Genomic DNA, 27253 nt, shown 5'->3' with positions numbered 1-27253 from the left:
GTAAGCGTTATGATAAGCTTCAAATTATATCAACTATAGTAGAGTATTAGATTTTAGCGAAGTCAGTTATCGACACAATTGTTACTTTTTCGATTCATCGTGTATTTTTTCTTGTTGAAGGAACTCGATCCTTTTTTTTATATGATATGTATTCAAAGCTGTTTCGAAAACACTTCTCGTCCGGATCTGATGGATAATAATTTCCGTAGAAATAAGGTAAATTGTTGCAATTGAAAAGAAAATAACAAGTTACTGAATTCTGACAGCGCTTTTACCTCCCGTCAGTGACTACCTAATGCAGTGCGACACGTTCATCGGGTTGTTTCTGCAAAACCGTACAAGATTTCATACTTAGCGCTAAGTCAGAACACTATGGTTACAGTAAGTACTCACCATCGTATATGTATCTCGTAGTTTACCGAGTACACTTTACCTTGCACGACGCGAAAACTTCCAATCTAGTTTAACGCGACGCCAACAAATGTTTTGCTCATATTTATGAATTGCAACGACGTCCGGTAAACTCAAAACGTTCCAAGAATTACGAACTTTCGGTGTACTCAAAACCTGAAAATACCCGGTACTATGCTCGAAATATTTAGTCGTTGTGTTTGATTCGATAAAAACGTGAAATTAGGATATAATATTGAGACCGACTCACAACGGTATAAATATTTGATATTTATAGCAAAGTTTCCTGTTATTGTGCGTTTTTTATTCACATCGATTCAACGAATCGATAATGACGCCTGCCAACCGCACGAAGTTTTCTGCACTTCGATATTCGCACACAATTTGCTTCATACGGTCAGCTGTTAGTTCTTTCCAGCGCCATGTTGGATTCTTATCGGCAGACCAAGTGTGTATTTTAATTTCCTTCTTCTGTTGCTCTTTTAATTCTTGTACTGACACCACGCAGAGACCTGCTATGCGCTTTTCCGTTATAAACGTCTTTTAATCTGGCTAATACTCTCCGTCGGGGTCCATCAATTTTTAATTAAAAACCGAAATTAGTCAGTCCAAAGTGCGCCTCCCAGCGTGGTGGCTAACGTACTGCTGGTTTCCGTTTCGCCAAAATTGCTCAGTAATTAGGTGTGGAGGTTGTAAACGCCTCGACAATGAAATTGTTATGGATATTGAGCGGGAGAAAGAACTTGATTAATCGAATGAATTGATGTAAAGAATTATTTTCCATCGCTCTACTACATTCTTGTAAAAGTCGTAAAAGTCATCTTGACGATGAAAGTTAGTTCCTTACCAAAATAATCGAGTGTATATTTAAATTGCGAAATTCACTCTTACCGTCGACGAGTGAATTTCGAATAATTGTATTAGAAAATTTGATAGAAATATCTCATTCGTTGAAACAAAAATTTATTTCAGTAGGGATATAAGAAAACCTTGGGATCTTTTTGAAATGTTCGAAAAGCTTTCGGGATTCTAATTTTATTGAAAGTATACTTTTGCCGATATATCCCGATATTTTCACCCGCAGTTCGGAAAAAATTCTTTCCTCTCGTACGTGTAAAAAATTTAAATTTCTTTAAAAAAATGCTCCGAGACACTGCGACTTAACGTCAAATCATTTCAGATTTATGATACAAAATAAAGTTCTACAAAAACTACAAATCTTCTCTAGAAATTGTTCCAATTTACACTTCTAGCTCAAATTGGCCGGATATAATCAAAAGAACGAAAGCGCAAAGTTTTTCAGATATTCAATTGAAACTAAAGTTCCAATGGAAATTGAGCGCTTTTCAAAAACTCTGTACAGAATTTGCGAAAACCCCTCAAAAACATCGTCGGGACAATTCAAACTTTTTCAAAAATAAGACAGACAGCTTTTCTCGGAATCATGAGAAGAGATTTTTAAAGAATCGAGAAAACAAAAAAATTGACGTGAAATTTCTCATGATTTTTTTCACCGGGCACGTTCCGTGTTCCACAGACGACGATAATGTGAGAGGAGGCGCGAATGTGTCGCGCGGAAATCCGGAGTTTGAGTGAATTGAATTAAGCGACGAACCTCCGGAGAAAGAGGCGGCCGATACGTAACGAGATCCGTGGGCAGATCGTCCGGGTGAGAAGCCTGCATCGGCTCCTCCATTAGCAGACGACGACCGCCCGGATCGCCTAAGGAAATCCTTGTTCATGCAAGGTGTTCGGCACTCTGCACAGTAAATAGAGACGTTTTAGCGCACGTGCTGCAAAGGAGCCTCGCTTCTTGGCGCGCAGAGGCATCCGAAGATCTTTTTATTTCATACGACATAATTGTCTCAGAGGGAAAGGAATTTTCTTGAAAAGGAGATGCGGGTGCGTAAGAAAACTGAAAATCCGAACGGGATATATACAGACGGAAATTCATCGCTCTGTACGCTTCACCGTCTATATTAAAGACCGATCGAGACACGCGGGAGAATGTTTGTGATGTCAATAAACAACTTTTGAAAATCATCGGAGGAAAATAAAAACCCCATGAAATGTTTTTCTTGAACTGATAAAATAACTTGTGTTTCTCGTGATGCGGCACTTTTTTTATTAACCTACAACGATTCCGGGTGATTTTTTAACCAAAACGAGTTGGAAAAAGAGGCTAAGAACTTACTAAAATACGAATTTATCCGTTGCATCGTTACTACGAATCTGAATTCTCGGCATCTTTGAAAATGGTTCAGCATGGCGGGAGATTTTCCGTGAAACTTCCGAATTCCAGGATTCAACTTACGGAGGTTCGGTGGTTGTAAGGCAGCTGAATGTGTATATGGTGTATCTGAAATTGCATCAATCGTGATCGAATAAATCGGACTCGACAACCTTTCGTCCTTGGAATCCACCGAGGCTCAACGAAAGGGAAACTCCACCCGATGCTTTTTCGCGGAACAGTTACATGCCCGACGGAAATGGTGTCGGGGGATGACGGGAGGGGCGGCCAACCGGACCGGACGAATCGAATTGACTGATAGAGTCCTTTTCCCTCTGAGAAACAAAGTTACCCGAGCAACGAGCTACGGCAAGGAAGTCGTACGTATGTAGGTACTAACCTGAATGGTACGCGAAGCCGACATTGGGAGAAGGGGGGAGAAGGGTAGCGAGGAGAGAAAAGAAAACAGGGTGCAGGTTGAATGTGGGGAATAAAAGGAGAATTGGTGTCGTGGACGTTCCCGTTACACACGTATCGACTCAACGTGTTCCATTCCTTTCAACATTGGAAATGTTCCGGCGGAGGTACGTTGCGCAAAATTTATGGTGAATCGTTCCGGTACGAACGATGAAATTCAAGATGGCGGCGATGACGCGTGCGATTTGTATTCAAGATGGCGGCGGCAATTCAAGCGATTTGTAGTCGAGATGGCGACGACGATTCGTGTGATTTTCTATTCAAGATGGCGGCGATGACACTTGCGTCTTGTAGCCAAGATGGCGGCGACGGCGCACGTGATTTGTATTGAGAAAAAATGGTGTAAAAAATCTCTAGCAATGTTTTTTGCGTCAATGATGGTGAAGGAGATTGTATCAATGTCCCTACTATCGATGTGAAATAAATTAGTGCAAATTCGAATGCAAAAAGCTAAGACGTATTAGCAATTCGATACAAGCAGGTTTCATGATTAGAACGTTCGAAATGCAACCCTGGTATCTTCGGTCCCATTTTAACATAGTTGAGAAATTATGCGAAATCATAATTATGCGAGTTGTGTATTTTCGACGACTCATTGCGGTTTTACACAAATTTTTAAATGCTTAAAAACTAATTTAACTGAATAAATTAGCACCGCAGAGACACCGCGACGAAAACTGTGATTATTATTACCATAAAATTAACAGATGGCGGGGTTGGGGATGAGGAGACGGGGTTGAAACGACCGAAGAGGCGATCTCGCAGAGGTTTCGGAAGGGGTCGGACCGAATGTCGAGTGCGAATTTGGTCGGCCGCAAATTTTCCGGAAACACACTCGGAGAAACTCCCGAAGTCGAGGCTCGTTATGACGCACAACGAAATCAATTTGCAGCGATAATCACAGGCTGGTTCGTGATTCACACGGCCTTCGGCGTTGCTGTGATACCTAATAACAGACATTTTAATGATACAAGTGTAAAAATATAGCTGGCGAAATATTCATGCGTGAAAAATTGACGAAAGGAGTTTTCAGCTCACCGGTCAAAAACGACGTTGCTGGTTTGCAAATTTTTAACGAGCTTTTCAAAGCTGGACGGAGTCGCGTCTGGAAGTCGGTAAAAGTCACGAAACGAGTAGCTCACTTCCCAGTATTTTTCAGGTCTCGTCATGTCCGCGTCCAGGTTTGCCTTCGTCAAGTTGAAGTAGTACTGCACGTAGTCGATCAGCTGGAGATACGACGGGTTAAGGTGATCGATATATCGCAATTAGTTCAGAGATTTGGACATTATGCGAAATTCTGTTCACACAATTTTCCTCAGAGTGGTTGCAGTTAGCCAAAAGTCACCACTTTTTTTTTTACAAATTTTGGAACGAAATTGTCATCAGTTGAGTACTTATCAAATTGTTATATTCGTAAGCTACGAAGATATTTTTAAAAATGAGAGAATAGAAAATACTGGAAATAATAGATAAAAACTTGGATATTAATGCTTCGTTTAAATGCTTTACCTCAGGTCATTTTATTCGCAAGACTATATTTTACAAATTCACTGATTTTTTTTTCTTTTCTTTTAATACGGTGGAATCGTTCAGTATTTAACTTTACAACATTACACATAACGTAGTGTTAATAATCAACAAACGGCAATACCGAATTGCCTGATAAAAAATTGTTTTCTCAATGAAATTAATTGCAAATTGAAATCAAACGAATCTACTAGATTTTTAATGGTTTTCAAGCGAATGAAACGTAGCCTCAAAATGTTATAAGTCTTCGTAATAGTTCATAATTCTTGTCTTTTTTATTCTTGTACAAATAAAAAGCTTTCATAGCTGGATACAGCAATTCGGTGAATACTCAATGTACGACCACATCTCTCAATGAAGTTGATGTTAAGTATCAGTTTTTGGTCACCCAACTTCGTTAGAAAGCTTTTCGAATGTTCAGCCCACAATTTATGGTAGACTTTGAACTTGTGCGGCTCTGTATAACCGCAGGAACTCGACAATACGAGGAAATAAAAACTCGAACATTTTTCTCAATTTTGCTTGAACCTTCCACCGCGATTCGTAATTTAATTTTCGTTGAAAATTAGGAGATACTGAATTTTTAGGGTGTACCGTAAACTTTCTTGTTTAAACGCTGGATTTACTTAATTGTTATTTTGTTTTTATTCTGGTAATACGGGGTCACACAATCATAAATACCATTATTTCTCGTTGTTTTTGTACCCATCTCGAAAAACAAAACAATTTTTCACAATTTCCAGTACTAGGTTTCACTGTTTCAAAAAAGGCGTTCACATCTGGTGGACTACGTACAACAATTGTTTGAGAATATTATTTCATCGTAATGAATTGTGAAATTTTTTTCTCAGCAATTAGTTCTGGTTATTCGCTAAATTAAGGTCTTACACCCCTAAGTCACTTTGCAGGCATTATAACGATACGAGAGATATTTTGACTTTGCGAATGGGCTGTTTTTATCAAACACGTTCAAGGCATAATGTCTGACCAATTATGGCAGGACGAGTCTCGTGTTTGAATTTCCGAGAGGAAAGATTGGTTCAATTTCTTGTCGAAATTCGTTTCTCTGGAAAAAATCGCGATACACTTTGCAACGAAGCAGAAAAAACGATGCGGGTTCTCGAAAAATTTTCGACTATATTCCTAATCTGAACTTGGGAATTGATCTACAAAATGGACGAAAAATACTAATCGAGCCTTTTGCAAAATCTCGACGTTTCGAAGTTGCGTAATTTAGTAAAAAAAACAATTCGCGGTACCATCAATATTATACTTACTTTGCCGCTGTGCTTGTCGTACATATAGATTCTAATCGCTGGATAGTTGCCGAAGCGCGGGCTCATCGCCGGAGCAAGAAGCACTGCGGAAACGGCTTTTCCTGCGTAGAAAAAACATTCAGCAAATAAGAAAAAGAATATGTTATTACATCCACGTGATCCGTTTTTGTTCTTCGTGTTACGAGTGAAACAGAAATAAGAGAAAATAAAAATTGCGGAAGATTTGGTTGCAATTGTAGTATAAAAACGTTTTCTGTTCGTGGTATAAAATGAAAATAGTTAAGGACTGAGCGGTAACCGGAACTAAAAATTTCTCTCTCAATTTCAAGAAAATTCAATCTCTCAGAAGTTTTTTCATTCGCACGGATTTTTTCACTGTGACTGGAACTTGATAATTTCTACACCGTTGTGATGTGAGTCTAGAAATTGACCTGAAATCTGGTTTCGCGTAATTACACGTTACGGTGTTTATTACACAAGATCCGATGTACCTTTTCTGTTGTACACCAAACGAAATGTGTCCTCGTGTCTGTGTCCGGCAAATTGTGCAGCAACAACGTCGCGATACCTGCTTATTATTCTTAAATAACGTCGATTGTGGCCGTTGCTCCACACCAGCAGGTTTTCTTTCCCTTTGTCGGGGTTTTCATCGCTGTAGCTTTTTCGATCAAAGCCCGGTGGTACCGACATAACGATGAATGCCTTGCGTTGCGGCAGAGAACAACAAAGTTGCGAAATCGTTGAAAAGGTGAAAAAATATATCGAGCTTTGAACGGCTGATTCTGTGAAACATATTGTTTCAAGCAATTTCAGGGTAGACTGAATTCAGTGAGTTTTAACGATGGGACATCGTTTCCGAGAATTTAAAATTTCGCAGCTTTGACGGAAGGATTAGAAATTTATTCGAACCCACGATAATTCACGTTCATGTTGATATTCTTTACTTGTAAGCCTAAAAAGTTGTGAAAAAGAATGAGGAAATTTTTTTTTTCAATTTCTGAATTTCTCAATTAGTGGTACTTTCAAGTATATAAATCGAAACTGGCAATTTGGGCCTTCGAAATCTCGACTGAGATTCTACAAAAAGAGAGTGAATCTTTCGAGTAGGGCGAAAAAAAGATGAAAACATTTTCCATGATCTAAAACTGGTATCATTTTATTTCATTTGTAAATAGATCAGACGATCATCAAATTCGTTGTATTACGACTAAACGATTCGTGACATTTCAAATGACCAACATGCTTTTCAGATATTCTGTCATTGACATTTGTGCAAAAAGTCAATGGAAAAGAAAATGGGACTTTTCGTGGTCCAGAAAAAATAAGCGAACATCGTAAAGCGTTAAGAGAGATGATGACGCATTTTCCGGTGGAGCTAAGGATATCATGGAAGCCTGATAGAATATATCCCATATTTATTCTTAGGGTCACGACCTTTATTGCTGACCTTTTGACCGGCGATTCGACATTCTCCGAGCTGCTCGATGAGCCATTTCCACTGTCTGGCTGGATCTGGACGACGACTCGCAATGTGATTCCTCACGTAAAAATTTGTATTCATCACGATAACCCGAATCCGATCGTCCGGTGGTTGAACGCGCGAAAAGTATCCAGTTTCCGGTCCAAGTTGACCAGGAATCTGTTTCGCATTTGGATTAATGTTGAAACTCTTTTGACGATAGATTTTTTTACATAAAGAGCAACTGACTTTTTTCTTGATTCGTAAAAGCTTTCAAGTTTTAATACAGTAAAAACGTGCGACAAAACAAAACAAAAAAAAAAATACATTCTCGAGATACTATTATTAGTTTGAAAATATTTATAAAAATTGTAAGAAGGACAAAGGGGGAGAAATTAGGTTTGATTCTCGGCGTGATTGAACTTCGATAAAACTTACCGAAGAACCTCGTTCGTCGCGTAGCAGATTTTTCACTCTGTCATAGAGGGTAGCTAACTTTAGGGGATGACGACCGTGGGGATAGTAATCGTACCATCCGTAGCTTGGATAGACGGTTACGAAACCAGCGTTCCTAATATCCGTGACGAAAGCGCGGATTGTTTCATAAATATCATTCTGTCGATCACCGGTATTCGGACAGCGTAGATTCCTGTCATCGGTAACTTCTTGATTATATAATAAAGGGAAGAAAACTGATTTCGATCCGAATGCAAGGATACCAAGTCCCCAAGATATAAGACGAGTTTCATTATTATCATTTCCATTTCTTTTTCAGAAATTGTCAGTTTAAAACAGGCAAGAAACAGGTCTGAACGATTCTTTGGCGTATCCTAAAAAACGTCAAAATGTAGCTTGACAATTGAGTTGAATTTTCTATTTTATTCGAAACCTGAAGCATAATTAATTATATTGTAATAAATTAATTTAGTTTCTGGTTACAAAGAGTCAGAAAAGTAAAGAAGAAATTACAATAAAAATGATAATAATGTAACAAGATAAGATCAAGTTTTTTTCATGATTCCTATTCGAAAATAAGAATTATGCGTTCTTCACCATCATGAAAGGTTCCTCGCGATCATTTATTATTGTCTGTTTTCGAAGAATTTGAATTTTGTATTTGACATAATTGTCACAAAAATTATTGATCGGGCCGGATAGTATTACAAGTTAGAGAAGTACACGAGCTTGGACAAATGATTAATGAAATTCAGACCAAATTATATGTGCTAAAATATACGAACGTCAATATTATGCACGCACTGTATTTCGATACAAAATCAGAGAAGCAACTTTCAAATTGTATTTAGATACTCTTTCTACGAAATTTTTACAGTAAAAATTGTACTTTTCATTTTAGACTTTATATAAGGTGGATAGGTCAGTGATTTTTACAGCGTTTATACGGATACCGGATCAACAATAAAATGTATGTACCGGAGTTAAGCTGATCGTAAAGAAGAATCCGTACAGACATAAAATCGCGTTGCATCGTGAAATTATTCCATATTATACATGTACACCTATACACCTACCCTGTAAAAATGCAGAAGTCTGGCGCCGTGATTTTCCATCGCGTAGTAGCGTTCATCGCCCTTGCTACAGTCTCCATCAATCCAAAGGCCGAGCATTTACGAAACTCACCAAAAAAACCGCAATTCCTCGTAAAGTTTTCTGAATTATTTATGTGACAGTCTTGGAGGTGCGGAGAAAAGAAGAAAAATCAGTGGAAGGAAGAAAATTCATTAGAGCTACGGTAAGAATAAAAGGCGCTTCTCAGGTCTGTCTCAACCCGCATCTGTGTTTACGACAAGATATTTCTTATACGGAGAAAATTAATTTTACCATCAATTTCCGTTTCCGGAGCGTAAATTCAGGTACTACAATATTCGGAATTCTTTTGAAACTCACCGTCTTCGGGAGCTGCCAAGGGTGAATAATAAGGGTCAAAGAACATGTCGGTCACGTGCCAAAAGTAACCTAAGCAAACACCATTTGACTTCGAGACAAAGATCGTAGGCACGAGATGAATTGATTTTTGTACATTCCAGTCTACTCGATTCAAATCTGGAATTGATATAGCATCTCACCCATTTTCCGTCCCGTGAAGTTTCTACCGTTCTCGGTTCGCCCATGTTTTTTTTCGCCCAAAACATTTTTTTCTGCCAATCCATGTATGCAATTACTGAAAAACAGAAGCAGCTGTAAGACGCGGAAGACGTCGATCTTCTTCCGTCCGAACATATCGCGTATCTGATATTGTGGGAGAAAATTGGATTTGAACAGTCGAAAATCACTTGGTTCGTCAATTTCACGGCGTTCATACTGCAGTCGCTTTAATGCGTTTTTTATAATTTGGATGCATGCAAGGCTTCTTTCAACGTTCTTGAAATAGATCGCAGAGAAAACAGAATTTCTGTTATTCGTTTGTATCAACCGAGGCAGTGACGTCATCCCGGAACAGGGTTTGAGTCTCAGTGAAATGTCGGTAAGTGTCGGTAGCAGGAATCTGTGTCCAGAACCGACCTTGCTATTCCACTAATTATTTATTCTTTTTTTGTCTAGCTTTCGGTATTTATGGGGTATAATCAGAAGAGGTCACGACGCAATGATTGATGAGTTCCTATGTTCAATAGTTGGAACCATCTCCACGCGCCATTGAATACAAAACCATGAAGCTCCGGTTCAGGGGTAAATTTGCTTCTATTCAGTGACTCGGATAATTGATCCTTCGGTGGAAATTGACGAAACAAATACCATAATTATCGGAGGCGTTGGACGATGGTCTGCGGTCTTAGATAATTCATTACGAAAACAGGGTGCCCCCGATTAATTCGAATTTAATTTTTGCGCCTGCCAATGTAGTTAATACTCGAGGTAGAAAAAAACACACGAACCGTAACGTGCCAGATACACGTTCGTATTATGGTGCTGAATTTTCGTCGGACAGGTAAACGGTCCCTGCGGCAAACCGTCGGGGGTAGCGTTAGGAAATTTCGCGTATTGCGGTTTATTTTTCATGAATAATACCGCCCCGCGGGCAGCTGTGCTGGAAAAGTGATTAGGGTTGGATAAACGAGCGTTGCGGTCCAGGAATGTAATCAGCCAAAGCGCGGAATGATAATTAATTTGAAGGATGAAATCAAACCGTCACTTTGAGGCTGGCGTCCAATGGAGATACGGCGATGGATGCGTGCAAGGATGACGCTCGCTTTTTCTCGACGAACGGGACGTTCCATTTATATTCAAATTTTCTCGGCCGAGTCTCGTTGACACAAACCCTCGGCCCCGTTCTCTCCTTCCTGATCTTACACAGATACTCCTCCACCAGCCAAGAGCTTTCCGCAACTCCCTTCGTACCTTTCCAAATCCCTGCGCAAGGTAATGGCATCGACCCAGCTTCTCGCCCCGGGCACGGCGGACAACCATGCTTATATTTCTGTCTACCATTCCCGGAATCGTACAGCAGTATGAAAGTGTCTTCCTTTTTTTCTAACTGGCTGAAAAAGACGGCTTCTTTGTTACCAAATACTTTGGGACGGTACGTATTTCTACGAATTTACTTCGGCTGTCATCCTGTTGAAGAAAGTTCTTCAGATCATCACGTGGTCGCAAAATTTGTGTATACGAAGCGGCGGATACGCTGATAAATTGGAATAAAAATGCCTGATGGAAAAACTCGAGTTTCGTTCGTACAGAAATGAGTTTTTCTTTAAAAATTAATATTCAGACAGTTTTCAACCTCACGGGAATTTTCTGGTAACGTACAGTTTCACGGTACGACTGCAGTTGAGCAGTACTTTGAAGGACGTTCATATGGGAGTCGGGAACACATTACGATGAATGGAGACAGTCAGGCTGCGGAAAGCACTTGACTCTGATTTCAGATCAGATTCTTATCCATCGCGAATGAATGTGGAATTTTTCTTATACACTAACTCCGGTATGCTCTCCGTAGAAATGAGAAGCGAGATATGACGTTTACGAATTCCGGGCATTTCAACGAGAAAATTAACAATCAGATTTTCTCTCAGGTCCGTATAATTTATTCGCTTGAATGTTTCGTGACAAATTAAATAACAGAATGTCGGAAATATGTATGAACTACTATTTGTCCGAATACTTGAACTAACATTAAAGTAGCCTTCGTATTAAACTTGAAGTATTACTTCGCTTTTCCTAATTTTCAAGCAATTGAACTTCAAGAGACTTAAACTAAATGCTGCGCAAAGACTAAGTTCTGAAAATCTTCCGTTGAAACATTTCTACTCACACTTGTGCTATTTTTGGCTCAGTTTGTGGTTCGTAGGGTTTTTACAACTAGTTGAGCTTCCAAGACTGGTAACTGGTTACTTCCAACAGTAAGTTTTGAAAAATTCGACTTGTAGAAGTGAACCAAGAAACTTGTGAGTGTAAAACTTGACTCAGTTATAAATCGTAACGGGTGATTAACCATAAAAAAAGTTCAATTATGCGTTACACGAATAATGACTAATCACACAAAGTTCAACTGTACGTACGAAAAGATAAAATAAAAAATAATGAAAAATATCGGCACCGCGAATCGAATCAGAAATGTAAACGGTACATGACAGCGTTCTGTGAGTTAAAAAAATGTGAAAAGAATGGGAAATTTTCTCAAGTTTTCCATTCGTTTCTTTCTATTGCGATTCTTCCCCAATTTTGGGTCTTTCTCAAATATTCAGTCATCATTTCGTTACGATCCGTAAAATCCGTCAATCCGATGAAGGCACACAATTTACCATGTATCCGGCGGCATTTCCCTCGAGTGTTTTTCCCGGCTTGCTCCTTCCACGATCCTCGCCGCAGGCGATGTTTACTACGGAAATTGAACTGCTTCTACTCACTTTACTTCATGGTTATACTATACACGTGACTGGGATACGCTAAGCACGGTTCACGTTCTCTTTACATAATACCGTGACCTCAGTAACGGGATATTTGATTATTCACACCTTGAAGTGAGAGTGGGTGAGAAATTTTCGCAAAAAGAAGGACAGCGGAATATTGAAACCTGCATAAAATTCTCCTAATAGAGAAACTTTTGCAGTGAAATATGAAACGATTCAATTTTGCTGTTACTTTGAATTCATTGATATTGTGCGAAACTGGAAATTTTTTTTCACGATCTAACGGGAAACAATTAATACCACAATGATCTTAATTAATTTTTGAATATATCCAAGGATTATTGATTGGTTTAATGGGGCGTCAACTGTAAAGGAACATCTGCGAATTAAATTGTGAATTTTAGTCTACTTCTAATAAATATACCTTCTTATATTACTGTTAAAAATCTACAACTTCGATGTTTCAAAAACAAGGAAATTAAATCTCTTCCTCTAAATTTCGCTGTCCGAAGTAATTGGTTACCTGTTTATGATATCGCAGGTATTGAAAGACTGTTTACTGTCGTTGCGACAACTCGCGTTTCGCGTCATCGACGAGTCGAGTTCCTAATTCGTGTGTGACTGTCCGTGGACATCGATTTTTTGCCGACAGTCCGTGTAATTATCCCCCCTAAAAATATCCACTGAAAGACCGTGCTTCAACTTTTTAGGTCACCAGCTGCACCCTGTCAAAAAGGAAAGAGAACCAAATAAAGTTAACCGGAAATTTTTATAGAATCTTTGATTATGAGATTCCAGTGTTGAATTATAAGTTGACAAGTTTGAACCTTTTTAAATATTTGTTGTTCGAAGCCTTGTACCTTTCCGTGGAAACTTATATATTGCCGTATTTTATTCCGTAACATGTTATAGCTATTTTATAATAATTCTTGCGTCGTATATATGCGGTATCGTCAATCTTACTTTAACTTGAATTTTCGTTTCCTTTTTTAACGTTTTGTATCAACACACAAGTATGTGGCTTTCCAATGGCCTGCATCAAAGCAAAGTAAACTTGTCTTCCCTCGTTCGCTTATAACGTCGTTTCGACGTCAGGTAAATGATCGATGAGCGTTACCGTAATCAATCCGCAGTATTGGTCCTTCGAATTTAGTTTCTCAAATTCTTCAGCAAGAACTCTGTAGCTAACGAGTAAAAATTTTACAAGACGTAGGTGTGAATACATCGCTTGACGTTATCACCGTTACTCGAAACTAACAGGATGAACCACAAGTAATTGATCATCATAAGTTATTGAGCTGTGGTTTCTTAACAGTTTTTATTCACCGACGCGTACAATTTTCAAGAACACGATGTATACGAAAACTAACCGATGAAAAAGCGTTCTTGTCCAAAATTCGTGTAAAATATTTAATTCAAAGACTTTCCCCCACGCGCATAAAATTTTGAATCCTGCAGATAAAGAATCTTAAAAAACTTTTGTGAAAAACAAGATTGGGTAGAAAAAATTTTGTATTAAGAAATCATTGCGATTGACAATTTTTCCGTCGAAAAATCTACAATCCTCACTTTTGATTTTGTTTAAGAAAATGGTTTCTTATGTGATTATTCAAATTTCAAAATTTCCATAGCCCCAAAGTAATTTGCATGGAACGAATACTTAATCGGGCGCATCGAGCACACGTGCCTGCTGGAATTGCTTGGCCAGTATAACTATCCTAAACCCGTCGAGCTCCCCGTCCGCAAATTGCTTATTGAGTCGCCCACTTCACGTTCACGGAGTAAATTTGGCCAATTAAGATAGAGCAAAGGCTAATATTGGTTTAGCGCGTAGACGCGGCGGGTGAAATATTGTCGATTGAGCTGGGTTAGCAGACGAAGCAGCCTTGGCAGAAGGGTGGGAATGCGGTTAACGGGGAGAATTTCTACAAGTTACAAGGGCTGCGTCGCCTGGCTCTTGGTGACGGCCAAACACTTCGCAGACAAACATTTACTCGAATATCTTCGCTATTTGGTGTGTACCAATATAATATGTACTATAATCCAAATCGCGCGAACTTTCACCACCGTGAAAGAACCTTATAGTTCTTCAAGTCGTCGCCAGGCTTCGGACGAATGTAGGGCAGGATCATCCACACTGAGAGAAATTTTTAGTTCCGGTCACCGGTCAGTCCTTAACTATTTTCATTTTTTATCACAATCGAAAAATATAGCTCTAGACAGAAAATGAACATCACTTTTCTATCTGTTACCGGAAAGTTTAGTGTCCGTTGCTATTCTTTCTCATTACGATCATTACGATCACTGTTACTAGATTTTCTTGCAACTGTTGCGAAAATTCAACGCTCCTGCAACGATAAATTGACGTTAAAGCCTTGTTTAACTAAAAAAGTAGAATAAACCGAACAAACTGATTTTGCGTTGAAATTGCCAAGTGAGTATCGACAATAGCGCAAGATTTTTCGCGCAGAGTTTGACCTCAAATCAACCTAACTCGTGCAGCGCAAACTCTTTTCAATAATTCCAAACAAGAGGGTCAGCGGTGCTTAAAGGTACGAAACGCGAGCTTCCTTGGCGAGTGAAGTAGGCATTAATTTGAGGGAGGAAACAGAGATCGGAAGTTTCCAATTGAGTTACGCAAGTTATACCCACGTATCACGATCTTACTCGGAAATTTGTTGAATAACAGTTTTTGGCGGTGTCAGATTATCTTCCGAGATCCAGCTCGAGATTTTTCTACAGTATATCATCGAGAATTCTTATCGAAAGCTATGTTTGATTTTTGGGCCGCTCTTACCGCTATCCAGGCAGTTCACACACAAACTCGAGTTTTGTCATTATTATCTTAATTTGAAATGTTGAATATAGTCATTTCGTATAGTTAAAAGATTAGTCCTGAAGTTTCTCTATAGTGGGATTAGAAAGAAATATTAGATAGAAAGAGAGACCAAAATTGGTAATATTTTTTTTTTTTCCTACATAAGTTGTGAAACTTTTGTTAATACTAACATAGGTATCACAATTTTCTTCAAAAGCTTATAAGGTAACAGCGAATGCAGGAACATTCGGAATTCTAGACATGTAAACGAGCTTAGCCAGCTCAAAATGAGCATAATAATAATAATAATAATAATAACAATACTAATAATTCTTCATTGATCACAATTATATTCGCAATACAAGAGAGGATATCTACACGCTTCACATGTTTTCAAAGCCACGCAGATCGTAGGCAAAGTAAAAAGATAAGTGTTAGTTTGTTACGGGTCAAGTAAAAAACAGCATAATGCTTATCCACTCAGGCTTCATGAAAATCAATCAAATATGCGAAGTAAAAAGAAGCTCGGTTCGCGTCAAAGAGTTTACCGTACAGCAAGGACGAGCTTTAAGCTCAGTGGTCTGCTTTGCCTCGATAATTTTATTCGCGGTAATTAGTTCAGATAAATTCACTTCGTATTGTGGGTCAAGTTCATCTTTCATCCTCGTATAAAAAAATTTTCTTTTTTTTTACGATATGAAGATAAGAGAAATTGTTTATCCTGAAACGTAAGTAAAGCCATCCCGAGTTAAGAATTTGATGCGATTTTCCCCAAACTAAACAGTTCAATCAGTACCTTCTTCTGAAAGAGAGACTCTTCGTAATGTGAAAAAAACAATTATTTGATCATGGGACGGACAGAATATTTTTTCGAACGGAATCAAAAAAAAAAAAACAAACTATCGTTTTTTAAACTAAATTTTACTTGATTCCGCCAAATATTCGAGGAAATTATATCCCTCGGAACGTTCTATCCAGTAAGAGGTTTGTGTCTTGGCAGTGTCGGTAACGTGTCGGTAAGGGAATCTGTATCCGGAATTCCCTTTTCATTGCTACATACTTTTATAGACATCATTGCTAGGGGAATTTCTATAAAATAAGCGTATCTCTCCCCTCCACCTTACCTCCCTCAACCGCTCGTGTCATGTGAATTGCCGCAAATGCCGTAACATGGTTTCTTTTTGAAAAAATAAGTATGTTATTTTTCTCGATCCATCAGATATTTCCACCGTGAGCTCGGGGACAGACGACACGGTGGCCTCTCCCAATGTGGGCAATTCACGAACCTACTAGGTTCTGAACCGAGTCGTTAATGCCCGACGATCACGGGCAATATCGGATACTCCAGAGCACCCTGCGGGGTCTGCACCTCCCGCCGTTTCATCAGCCATTTCATCTATTATCAGCCCCTCCAGGGGCGGGGCGGTCAGCATCGACGCAAGTCTAATCTGGGTCACGGGCTACTTTATGAGGTTGAAAATTAGGACCTGGCTTCCACCGTACTGATAATACCGGTCTCTGCGGGCGTGTTGGAAGCCGGGACTCGACCAATAAGGCTCTTTCAACAAGTCATGGTCGAGTCTCGTGGTAATTTTATACGCGTATGCTTTTGTCGTACCACGAATTTCATGGAAAACTTACCGCAACGTCATTACCACATTTTTAAGTATTTTGCAATGCAGATTTGCATTGTTGTATTTTTAAGGGGCAATTAGGTTTTTACCTATCTCAATATAATTGTTCTTTTCTGACTGTTGGCTGCATTTACTTGATTTGTAATTAATTCCGAATCGGGGTACTTTTTTTTTTTCATCGATTGCAGTAATCAATATCCAGTTTGGTGTCCTGGTGCCAAGGTTCCAGTTACACGTCCGTTGCACACTTTATCCTAAAACGTAATGAAATCTGTTGCGAAGACGGTTTCTAGAAGACCTTTTACAGTCCCAAACAAATACCAAAGTACTTACGGATGAATTTACTCGTCGGCTTAGAATTACAAGGTTCTATTAGTACAGGATTTCTTCGACAAATGGAATCTTGTGATTTTAAGGTAGTGACAGGCAATGGCGAACGAGTACTGAAAATGCGTGCAATTTCCACCCTTCGTGTGAAGCTCATTCATTTTTTTTCTCCTGTCCGAGGGATGGGCGTGAAAAAACGTGTCGATTTAGAAGAATCTCCTTAAAAGAACCTTGTGTAAATTACGTGGATTTATAAAGAGGTTTTCAAAATGGCCTTGAATTACACTTTGTGAACGAACTTTGCCGGGATGGTAGAAAAGCTGCCTAATGGATATAAGGATGATATTCTATATGGTTGAGCAAAATGCATGTTCTCGTTAAGAATTAAAAGAAGTTTTCTATACCGCGTGATTTCGCCAATCTTTTCGGAATAATATTTAATTTCTCTCACTTCTGGATCAAATATTATGCGATAAATGATGCAATAAGAATCAAGTTAACGGTAACACTTGGAAAAAGTTCTTCACTTCAAAATCGTGACGGTATCTTGTTGTCTTCGAATTTTAATCTACCAACTTGAGTAAATTTCATGCCATGTAGTTGATCATTTCAGCGTTAAATCGACTTTTCCTTAATTAACTTGTATACATACTTCTACCATTTTGATTTGACCTCTCAGGAACAGTATCGTCTACTTCGCCACGAACTCAAAAATGCTCAAACTGTGCAAATGACACACCGAGAGAAACTTTTAGTTCCGGTTACCGCTCAGTCCTTAACTATTTTCACTTTTTACCACAATCGAAAAATATAGTTCTACATAGGAAGTGAAAAGTAGTTTTGTAGCTGTTACCACAAAGTCTAGTATCCGTTACTTTTCTTTCTCATTACGACCACCGTTACTATATTTTCTTGCAACTGTTGCGAAAATTTAATGCTTGTGCGACGATAAATTGACCTTAAAGTCTTGTTTAGCTAAAAAAGTATAGTAAACCTCAGAAACTGATTTTGCGTTGCAATTACCAAAAAAAGAATCGACAATAGCGCAAAATGGTTAGGTGTACCCCGTTTTTCATAATTCCAACAATATTCGAACAACTTCGTTAACGATACCTGTACCTCACTGCAGTTTTCTAGTCACCATACAAATGAAATTTATTTCAGTGCAATAATTTCCACGAATCAAAGAGGAAAATGGTGGGCAAGATTGATTACGTAGTCCCGTGAGGGGCGAGGCCAACTGATTTTCACCATTCCGGGTGCTCCTGGCATGGCTTTAGCCATAATAAACCTGCAGAATTTCCCGCGGTATAATTTAGCCCGCAAAGTTCGGCACCCATCCGCATTATATACGTTATATACCAACGCGAGTCCGCGGAGTTTAGCAGAGTTTTGGGGTGAACTCGGTGAGTTGAAAGTTTCGGGTGCTAGGCACTGATATTGACCACTATAGATGCGGGGATGGAAAGTCCGGAGCCGCAGCCGACGCCCGGCGTCAATCAATCGCTCTGCAGACTTCCGAGGTTCAACGATTATCCACACACGCATTCGCGCAGGCACAAAAGGCAACGGTTCGCCGATATGTCGATACATTCGCAGCTGCTAATCAGGCAAGGAGCTGGACGAGCCGGCCGCCGTGATAAGCCCTCGAAAAATCGGTCCGTTCAGATCTCGGGATCAATAGATCACCGAGTCGACTAGTCGACCCTCGATATGAATACGTTCGCGTGCAGAAAGGGAGTCTGGGATCCCGTGTTGGGAAAATTCGGGTCACCTGTACACGTTTAAACTCTCCGAGGGTCGGAGCGAGGACCCCGAGTTGTCAGCGTCCTCGGAGAGAAAACCGTGAAGGTGAAAAACGGGGAAACCTCGATTCGAATAAACTCACGTTGGTATGTTCGAAGGGGACGATAAAAATTGGCAACGATTTTTTGCACTCTGATCTTTGGCGTTCCACGATTGAAATTCTCGACATTTCAATTAGAGGGGTTGAAAGCTTTCTGAATGTCGTTCGACACTGTTCTGAAGAAATGATTGAGATTCTAGTTATAACAGGCAGACGTTTGAATAGTCGTGATCATTCTAGATATCTTCAGGAATAACTGCAGTACATGACAATCATCTTCGAAACTTCGAGTCTCAAGACTGGATGATGAATTTACGAATTCTCCAAGGTATGATTTTTAAGATTATACGTCTGGGACAATTGCACGAAAAAATAACGCGTTGCGTTTAACGTTTACTTTGCAATCTTGCATTTGAAATTTTAAATTCGTGGTTCTTACACTTTTTCTTACAACTAGCGTATGTGATATTTTAAATAGTGAAAACCATCTTGTTCGATTGGACTGATTATCATATCAACGTTTATAAATTGGAAATTTCTTTTGAAATTCAAAGCAGATAAATCGAATTGTTAGCACAGAAACTTGTCAACTTCCCGCACACCTTTTTACGGAGATGCAAAAGACTAGGGGAGGTTAATCTAATTACCCTGATAGTGAAAATTTGAGAATCACTTTCGACCATTTGCGGACAAACTTTAGAATTTGGTCGTCCGAATGGCTTTTGAGTTACTCAGCTAACAAAATAAAGACATTAAAATACCCGAAAGATTTTATCTGACAACGTGCGATTTGGAAAGGCAACCGAGCGGATAGTTTTCAGACTTGACCATCAATGTCAATCGATCACTTGTTTTTCTCTGTGTTCTACAAGAAAGCAAAATGAAACATAGCAAGAAGAAAAACTTTTTGTAAATTGCCGATGAATTCTTGACTCCTAGAGTTGTTTCAAAGGTAAAAAACGAGTGTGATGAGTTCCTGGAGGTCCGATTGGGATATTCAATCTCGACTTCAGGTATTGGGTGGTTTTTGCTCCTAGAACGAAATGTCCAGAAAAAGACACGGTTGATCCAAAAAAAAAAATACAAAAATAAAAGAAACAAAGAGCGATGGTCCCCCAGGAAATTAACAAGAACGAGATCGTCTTTCTATCCTAGCGAGAAGTGCGAAAAGCTGAACAGAGACAGGCATATACATGCGACGATAAAAGAAAAACTATGAAAAAGATGGAAGAAAAGCTGCAATAGCGAATCCAGATGAAGGGTGTAGACTGATTTGATATATAATATTTCTCACTGCAAAATTTTTGTTATCGCCTCCGTGTAAATACCGAGGAAAATAGCAGCTCGCCGTTTCGCTGGGATCAACAATTCGGAAGGTATTTGCTCGTGATGTGATAGTACAACATGAAAAGCAACATGAAAAGCAGAAGTGGCTTCCATTCATCGTATCAGGCAAAACAGTAACGACTCGCTAGTAAATACCAAAGGTCTTACAGTATGGAAGGTAGTAGGATCATTGATTGACGTTAGACTCGCGTTGGCGAATGGAAAATGAATTGTCGAATACTGAACCCAGAAAGTATACCTCTGACTTCCTGAACGAACCATCGGTGGTCAGTAACGACTTTTGTTTTGTATTTTCTTCTACTTCAAGATCTGAAAAATGCGCATGGGAATTATTACAGCAAAATTTGTAAAACAGAAGTTAAAAAAACGTCTCGAGCGATGGAAGGGCTGCTTTAAAGACACACCTGCACTCTTGTTCGAAGAGTTGCAAGATTTGTAGAACCAAGGATTTACGATCGTGAAGAAGGATCCGTTTATGGCTCCGGGACTAGTAAATGTCAGAGATTCGGTTTACACCTCGTTGAAATGGTTCGAAAACCTTAAGCACTTTTTCTGTAAAAACTACATAGATGTTACTCGGATCGGGACGCAGGACTTCAGTAAACTGTTTTTAAAAAATTGAAATTCGAATCGGGTGGAAATAACGAAGACTTTTTTTTGTGGCAACTGGATTCTTAAGTGAATGGACGATGAAACGGACGAAGAAAATGTGGAAGCGTGAATGGTGGAATGCCTTTTGAAAACTTTTGGTTTCCAGCTCATACCAATTTTTTTCAATTCTCCTTTTCATTCGACCGTGAAACTGAGAAATAATTTAGTTTTCACGAGTAAAAACTACTTGAGCCGAAAATTTCTGGATAGATGAAAATCGTTATTCGTATTCAATGCAGTCAGGCTCTTGTGAAAAGTGTGTTGCAATACGAGAAGCACTTTTTCCTGCAGTGTGAGACGTTTATAATGGAATGAACTAACTATCACCTGCAAAATTGGCAAAACAGGAAGTTAAACGATCCAGAATATCATACCACCGACTTGAAAATACTTTAGCATATATGCTTATAACGACCATTATCTTGGAGTAATATCGGGATACTTTGCGATCAAGAATTACTTTTGGAACTTTCAGGAAACTTCTTTGTAATAGATCAACAAATGTCGGTTGTGATATTTCGACTAATGTTGCCGAGTCCGTGGAAATGTAGTTACACCAAAATAGATCTGCTTTGCGTTTTCCATTCTCGTTTTGATCGGTCCGATGCAGTCTTCCAAATGTTTCTACTTTCCACGACTACAGCAACGATTCGACTGCAACACAAATAGCCGAAGAGTAAGATCGTCCGGACGTGGGAGACATTTGAAAAAACGACAGAGCTAAGTACTCACTTTAGTTTGCGGACATTCCCTAAAGGAGGTTTCCCGCTCAGGGCGGTTAAAGCGAGGGTCAACTTGAGGGAGAGATTACAACCGGTAAACGTCTGCTCAGAATCTTTTCGAGTACCTAGAAAATGGCAGTTTCGTTTCTCGGTGGTAGTAGCACTGAATTGAAAATATTACAGCGAATGAAAAAAGAGTGAAATGTCACGACTAATTACTTTTTACTGATGTTTTCATCTTAACCTTTTGAATCACACGTTACTGTGCTGAGTAAACTTTTACAACAAGATAGTATTCTGTGGTAATAGGCGTCGTGGATTACGAATCTGTGATTAGTTTAAGAAAAATTCGAGATGGCGAATCCAATATGGTGGACGAAAATTTCAAATGCAATCAAATCTGGTCACAAGACTCTGTAGTGGTTTTCGGGGTCACTGATTACAAATCTGAGAGTAGATTTCAAAAATTCAACGTGGCGAGTACAATATGGTGGTTGAATATTTCAAATTTGATCGAATCAGATTCGTAATCGGTGACCCCAAAAACCCTGGACAGAGCTTTTTCTTTGGATTCCATCAAATTTGAATTTTTCGATCGTCATATTGTATCTGTTATCTTGAATTTTCTAAAATCCGCTTTCAGATTCGTAATCAGTGTTCCCGAAAACTGATATTTCAGCTGAAACATGTACACGTGTAAAGGGGTAACTTTCTCGAAAATGAATTATTCCTTCAATTTTCACGATATGTTGAAAAGTTCTCTTAATAAATAAAAAAAATAAAATGGACATAAAATAGGTGGTAAGAATACTTGCCACTGTGACTGAAAGAGTTAAACTGTGACCTTTCCTTAACAGAGTTGCAAAAATGTCACAATGCGGTGAGAAATTTTTAAAAATATTTCACGTGATTCCCAATCATTTCAGACTTCGAAAATTGAATTACTTTTAGTGAAGTGGACCTGAGACACGAGCGTCTGGATTATCCCTAAGTAAAACGGAGATCCGAATAAATGAAAATGTGCGTACTGGGTTCGAATGAATGTACGAAGCCTTGTGCCAAATGGATACCGAAATTTTTTTCCATCGAGCTTTCTCCTATCGGCTGCATCTACTTCACCGCCGTTGTCCGGGGGTGGAAACTTTTACCGGCACTTAGCCCTTCCTTTCTACACGGAGATATAGGCGATTGGCGAACCTCCGAAACGCGGCTTTAGCACGCGGTTTAATCAGATCGCAGACAGAAGAAAGTACGGCTAGCTTATACCCTTTTCCACTGCGTAACCGCAGCTGCCGATGCTAAAATAGCCCTTTTCTTTTCTCCCTTCAACCTCCCCTGCCTTCGAAGCTCTCTTTCTTATTTAATTTCCCAGGGAACTCTGCCGCTAAGCTTATGTGGTTACGTCAGACGCCTCGTGAAGAAAAACCGTGACGCCTTTGGGACAAGGAGAAGACAAGAAAAAATGCAAAAAAACAAAAAACAAAAAACAAAAATGAATTGAAAAAAAAACCAATGATGGAAAATGGAAGTTGATCTTTTTCTGATTTCGCGGATACTATTTATTCCCATTTTCAACAGCGATTTGATAAAATCATCGAAACTTAACTCGCAGCAGCCTTTTTGGAAAATTGCAAAACTGTCACTCCACACATTGTTCAATGATAATATGATCAGCTTTTAATTACACTTGGTTCGTTATATCCATTATATTTTACACCACGGCAAAATTGGAACGTAATTTAGCCCATTAAATTTAACGATGTGTTCAATTCCTTCGGAATGGAAAAAATGCAAACTTGTACAGAAAAAGGGGAAAAAAATAGTCGAGTGAGTAATATTTGAATCAACGTTTCTTCGAAAGCCTGCAAATAAACAATTTCACCAGATGGCACGATTTTTTTTTTTTTAATTCAATGTGTCGAAATGATTTAAAATTATAGAATTTTACGATTTCTATCCGAGTAAGTACGCAATAATTGTGAAGAGAGTTCGTTGCATGAAATTACATTTTCTTGCAAAATTCAAATGTTGAAATATGAGGCAGCACCGGATTCAATTTAATTATTCAAATTGTGGCATCCGTCGTTATCTGTAGCCCAACGTCATAAGGGAGGTTTATATTTGTTAGGGTGTACAGCTGCTCCTTTGTATCTTTACGGCCTCGCTCATTCATTCGTTTCAATTTGAAAACTCAACTGTGAGATGCTGCCCTAGGACTGAATTCTTAACCGCTTGCATGCCACGTCATTGTAAAATGTTATTAATGACTACGTGATTAATAAATCTCACTCTGTAGTCGTGTATGAAGTACACAGTTATATCATGCAAAACCTTTCGTCAATCTTTCAACAAACCAAAACCGTTTCTATTTCTCACGTACGATGTAACGTTTGTCGGTAATTTCAATATTTATTTCATTTCAATTTCAGCCGATTGTCAGAGTATTTCGAAGTAAAAAGAATACGTTTACCCGACGCAAGATGAATTTTCAGTTAAAAAAAAATATGTCTAGTGGGACGTTAAGAAGCATAATGCATACCAATAATTCTCAATACGATTCCAATAGAATTGGTCTGATGCACTTTTGAGCCAGTTGGCCGCTGTTCAAGCTACGTCTCAACGTACATCGTTTGACTTGGCTTGAAGCCAAGCCGAAGAACGGTCATAAAAAGATATTATGGCGCTGTTGGAGTTATAGTGTTGAAATGAATATGAAGTTGTTGGAAGTAAATAGGATTTGCGGAACCTGGAAGAAGTGGACAGTTTTTAAAATATCTGGAAAAAAATTCCTCCCAATCTTTGCGGCCTTGAGATTATTTTGAAAACATCTCATTCGATGAGTTATACCTGATAAAAAAAAAAAAAGAAAAAAACAAAAAAAAAGCGGTAACTTTCCAAATTTCTAAAACGTGCAAATGTGGTTCGACCTCAGTTTCCATTCCGGTTTAGCGGTGGTAAGAAGTGTCGGAGCAGAAGTAGAACCTGAGTTGTTTGAAAAGTAACTGAATTAAACTCCGATGAAAAGTTTGGTCTACGTATAATGTGTATGTATACATGTAATTATTCGCTTCCAATTTCCTGATGACTTTAACTTTGTTACTAACGCCGTGTTTGCAACGAATGCGGTGCGAGTAAAGAAAAAGTAGATTACAGCGATAAAAGATGCGGAAATTCTCCTCAGATGATCGTAGACTTTTGTTCCTGACGATTTTACTCGGCATCGATACACAGACGAGTTCTAATTCTGTTGATCACACTATATTTGATATGTTATTTAACGTGTTTAAATCCGAAAATTTCTTGTTGGTTAGCTTCTGTGATTATTATCGATTATGACTGCGTGACGTATGAATCATAACTAAGGGTAGAATGATGTGAAAAGTCTGTGAAAAATTGTAGAAAACTTTCCTCGGTCCAAGCCTTAGAAACAATTGTTACATTTTGTAAGTAACATCAAAGCGAACGAAGATTAAAAGAGATAGCGATACTTTGTAACAAAAATTTCCGTATTGACTGGTAGTATACTGAAACTTTGCACATTTTTACGATATTTCGTGTTAAAAATAGAAATTTTAGTTCATCTCTTCGTGGCAGTACATATTTTTAGTTGTTTTTACAATAATATTGAATGACGCAGCAGCCTTACTCAATTTTTAACGCACGAAAGCTGTGATACATCTTTTATCTGTGACAACTACTAGATCATAACGTGTGATTTCACCCTTTGTAAGAATCATAAATTTAGTAAAAATTCAACTATTCATTTTCGGGTTGATTACAACAACTTTCACTATTCTCTGAAAACAGAGAAACGAGAGGTTAAAAAAAAAAGAAAAAATACCTTCATTTCATTAAAACAATACAACCACAATTGAATGACCGACGGAATATCCCAACGGTCAAAGAGTAACCTCTTTTCTAATTTCCAGCTTGAATAGGCTTTCACCACGACGCCCGGTAATGAACTCCGAGTCTATGTACGCAATTTACACTGCACGGTAGCCAATAAAGTGCAGTGATAAGTTATCCGCTGGCTACGCGCGCATAGAGCAGGCTTGGAACTCAATTAGGAAGTTGGACAGCCGCGTGTGGAATTACATTGTTTCTTTTTATGCACCCCCTATTCTCGAATGTTCCAGTTAGATTATACGAATTGACTCGTTGAGCCGAGCCGGCGACCTCCGACCCTGCCCATTACCAGGCTTGTAGTCCTTCCAGTCCTCGGCTTTATTGTCGGCTGGTGGTCCCATTTACTTCGCTTCGGTTTATCTCCCTTTTCTCCCGCCGATTTTTAACTTTTCTTCTTGTCCCACCGCTTCTTGGAATATATTTTAAAATTCTTCCTCCGCAAAACGGCCGCCCCGTTTAGAATAAAGGTAGGATACTCGGTTAGTCATATTACGCCGCAAAAATTGTTGATAATTGTCCTCTTTTCGTACAAATATGTGTGGTTTTTTTTTTTTTTTTTTATCCGAGGTTCAGAATTTATCTGGGGAGCAATGTTTGAACCCGATGAAACTGGATTACAGTCCTTATTTTAGTTTAGCTTCTCATGTCTGAATTATTTCGTAATTCTTTCGTTGAATACTCTTCTTGTTAGCTTTGCTTGGGATCGTATTTAAACATGAATAAGTAGATGAATAAATTAACGATGCACTTTAGGTTTTATGAGGTACGTCTTCAGAGTGGATGATATCTGAAGCTGCTTTGGCAAAAAATTATCGTAAATAGATTTAATAAGTTTTTTTTTGCACAGATTCGTAGAAACTGTGTATTATAAAGATGATTTCAACGGTCGCTCAGATTAGACAGAAAAGTCTTGGGGTTGGTTTGGAAATTATGGATATAAAAACTTACAAGCTTGCAAAATGTCTGTTGGGCAGCTGATCTTAATGAATTTCAGTCTTAACCCTTCTGTTAATGAGTGAACTGTATATAAAAACGGTATAAATTTGTGAATAATTCGAGAAAGGTTGAAAAAAACCGATAACTGAATTTTCTTTATGACTTTGGGCTCATTTTTTTCTTTTTCATTTAGGGTTGTGACGTTTGCGATAGAAAATCTTTCAAACAAGGTCTTTACGATTCCAAATTAAATTCGAAAGCGAAGCAAAGAAAACTGCAGGGATTAAGATTCTATAAAAAGAAATGTTCTACAATTTTTGGTCAAATGAATTTGGTGAAAAAATTAAATGGAAGTGAAAAACCTCAGGTATTGATTATTGCATACGTTTGTTGATTATGAATGATAATCAGATTATTCCAAGGAACCAAGCAAGTGTTCGGACAAGTTTGTTCAATGTTGGGTGTTTAATTTTTAAACGCGAACGAGAATCGCACGATTGTGAACGTGATAAAAAAAACCCGGTATGTCCAGATTAAATTTTTTTGGCTCAATCATGTTTGATCGCAATTCTAGCTCTTCGTTAAAAATAAGTCGAGATGATATTTTCGTCTTGATTATTTCCGACCGGTATTCAGTGCTAAATATTGTTTAGAACATAACATAAAACCATATGCGAATATGAAGAGGTGCCCTATAATCGAGCAGCGTATACGACGTAGATCCGAACTGCTGTCCTAATATGTGCAAAGCTTAATTGAATGCCGTTAAGCTGATTAGCTTATCGCTGTCGGATGTTTAGGGTATCTAGCGATA

General features: G+C 38.6%; 1 protein-coding gene across 1 annotated transcript; it reads right to left on the bottom strand.

The window, feature by feature from the left end:
• Positions 1-3766: 3766 nt before the first annotated feature.
• On the bottom strand, positions 3767-6612 carry LOC124182011 (acid sphingomyelinase-like phosphodiesterase 3a). Its single transcript, XM_046568786.1, has 4 exons — positions 6414-6612; positions 5923-6023; positions 4157-4344; positions 3767-4064 (listed from the first exon to the last, which is right to left on the bottom strand). The coding sequence occupies exons 1-4, from the start codon at positions 6610-6612 to the stop codon at positions 3767-3769; spliced, it is 786 nt and encodes a 261-aa protein (XP_046424742.1).
• Positions 6613-27253: the final 20641 nt, after the last annotated feature.

This window comes from Neodiprion fabricii, chromosome 5, assembly GCF_021155785.1.
Source record: "Neodiprion fabricii isolate iyNeoFabr1 chromosome 5, iyNeoFabr1.1, whole genome shotgun sequence".
NCBI lineage: Eukaryota > Metazoa > Arthropoda > Insecta > Hymenoptera > Diprionidae > Neodiprion > Neodiprion fabricii.
Note: the sequence above shows the minus strand (reverse complement) of the source record. Positions and strands in the feature narration are given on the sequence as shown.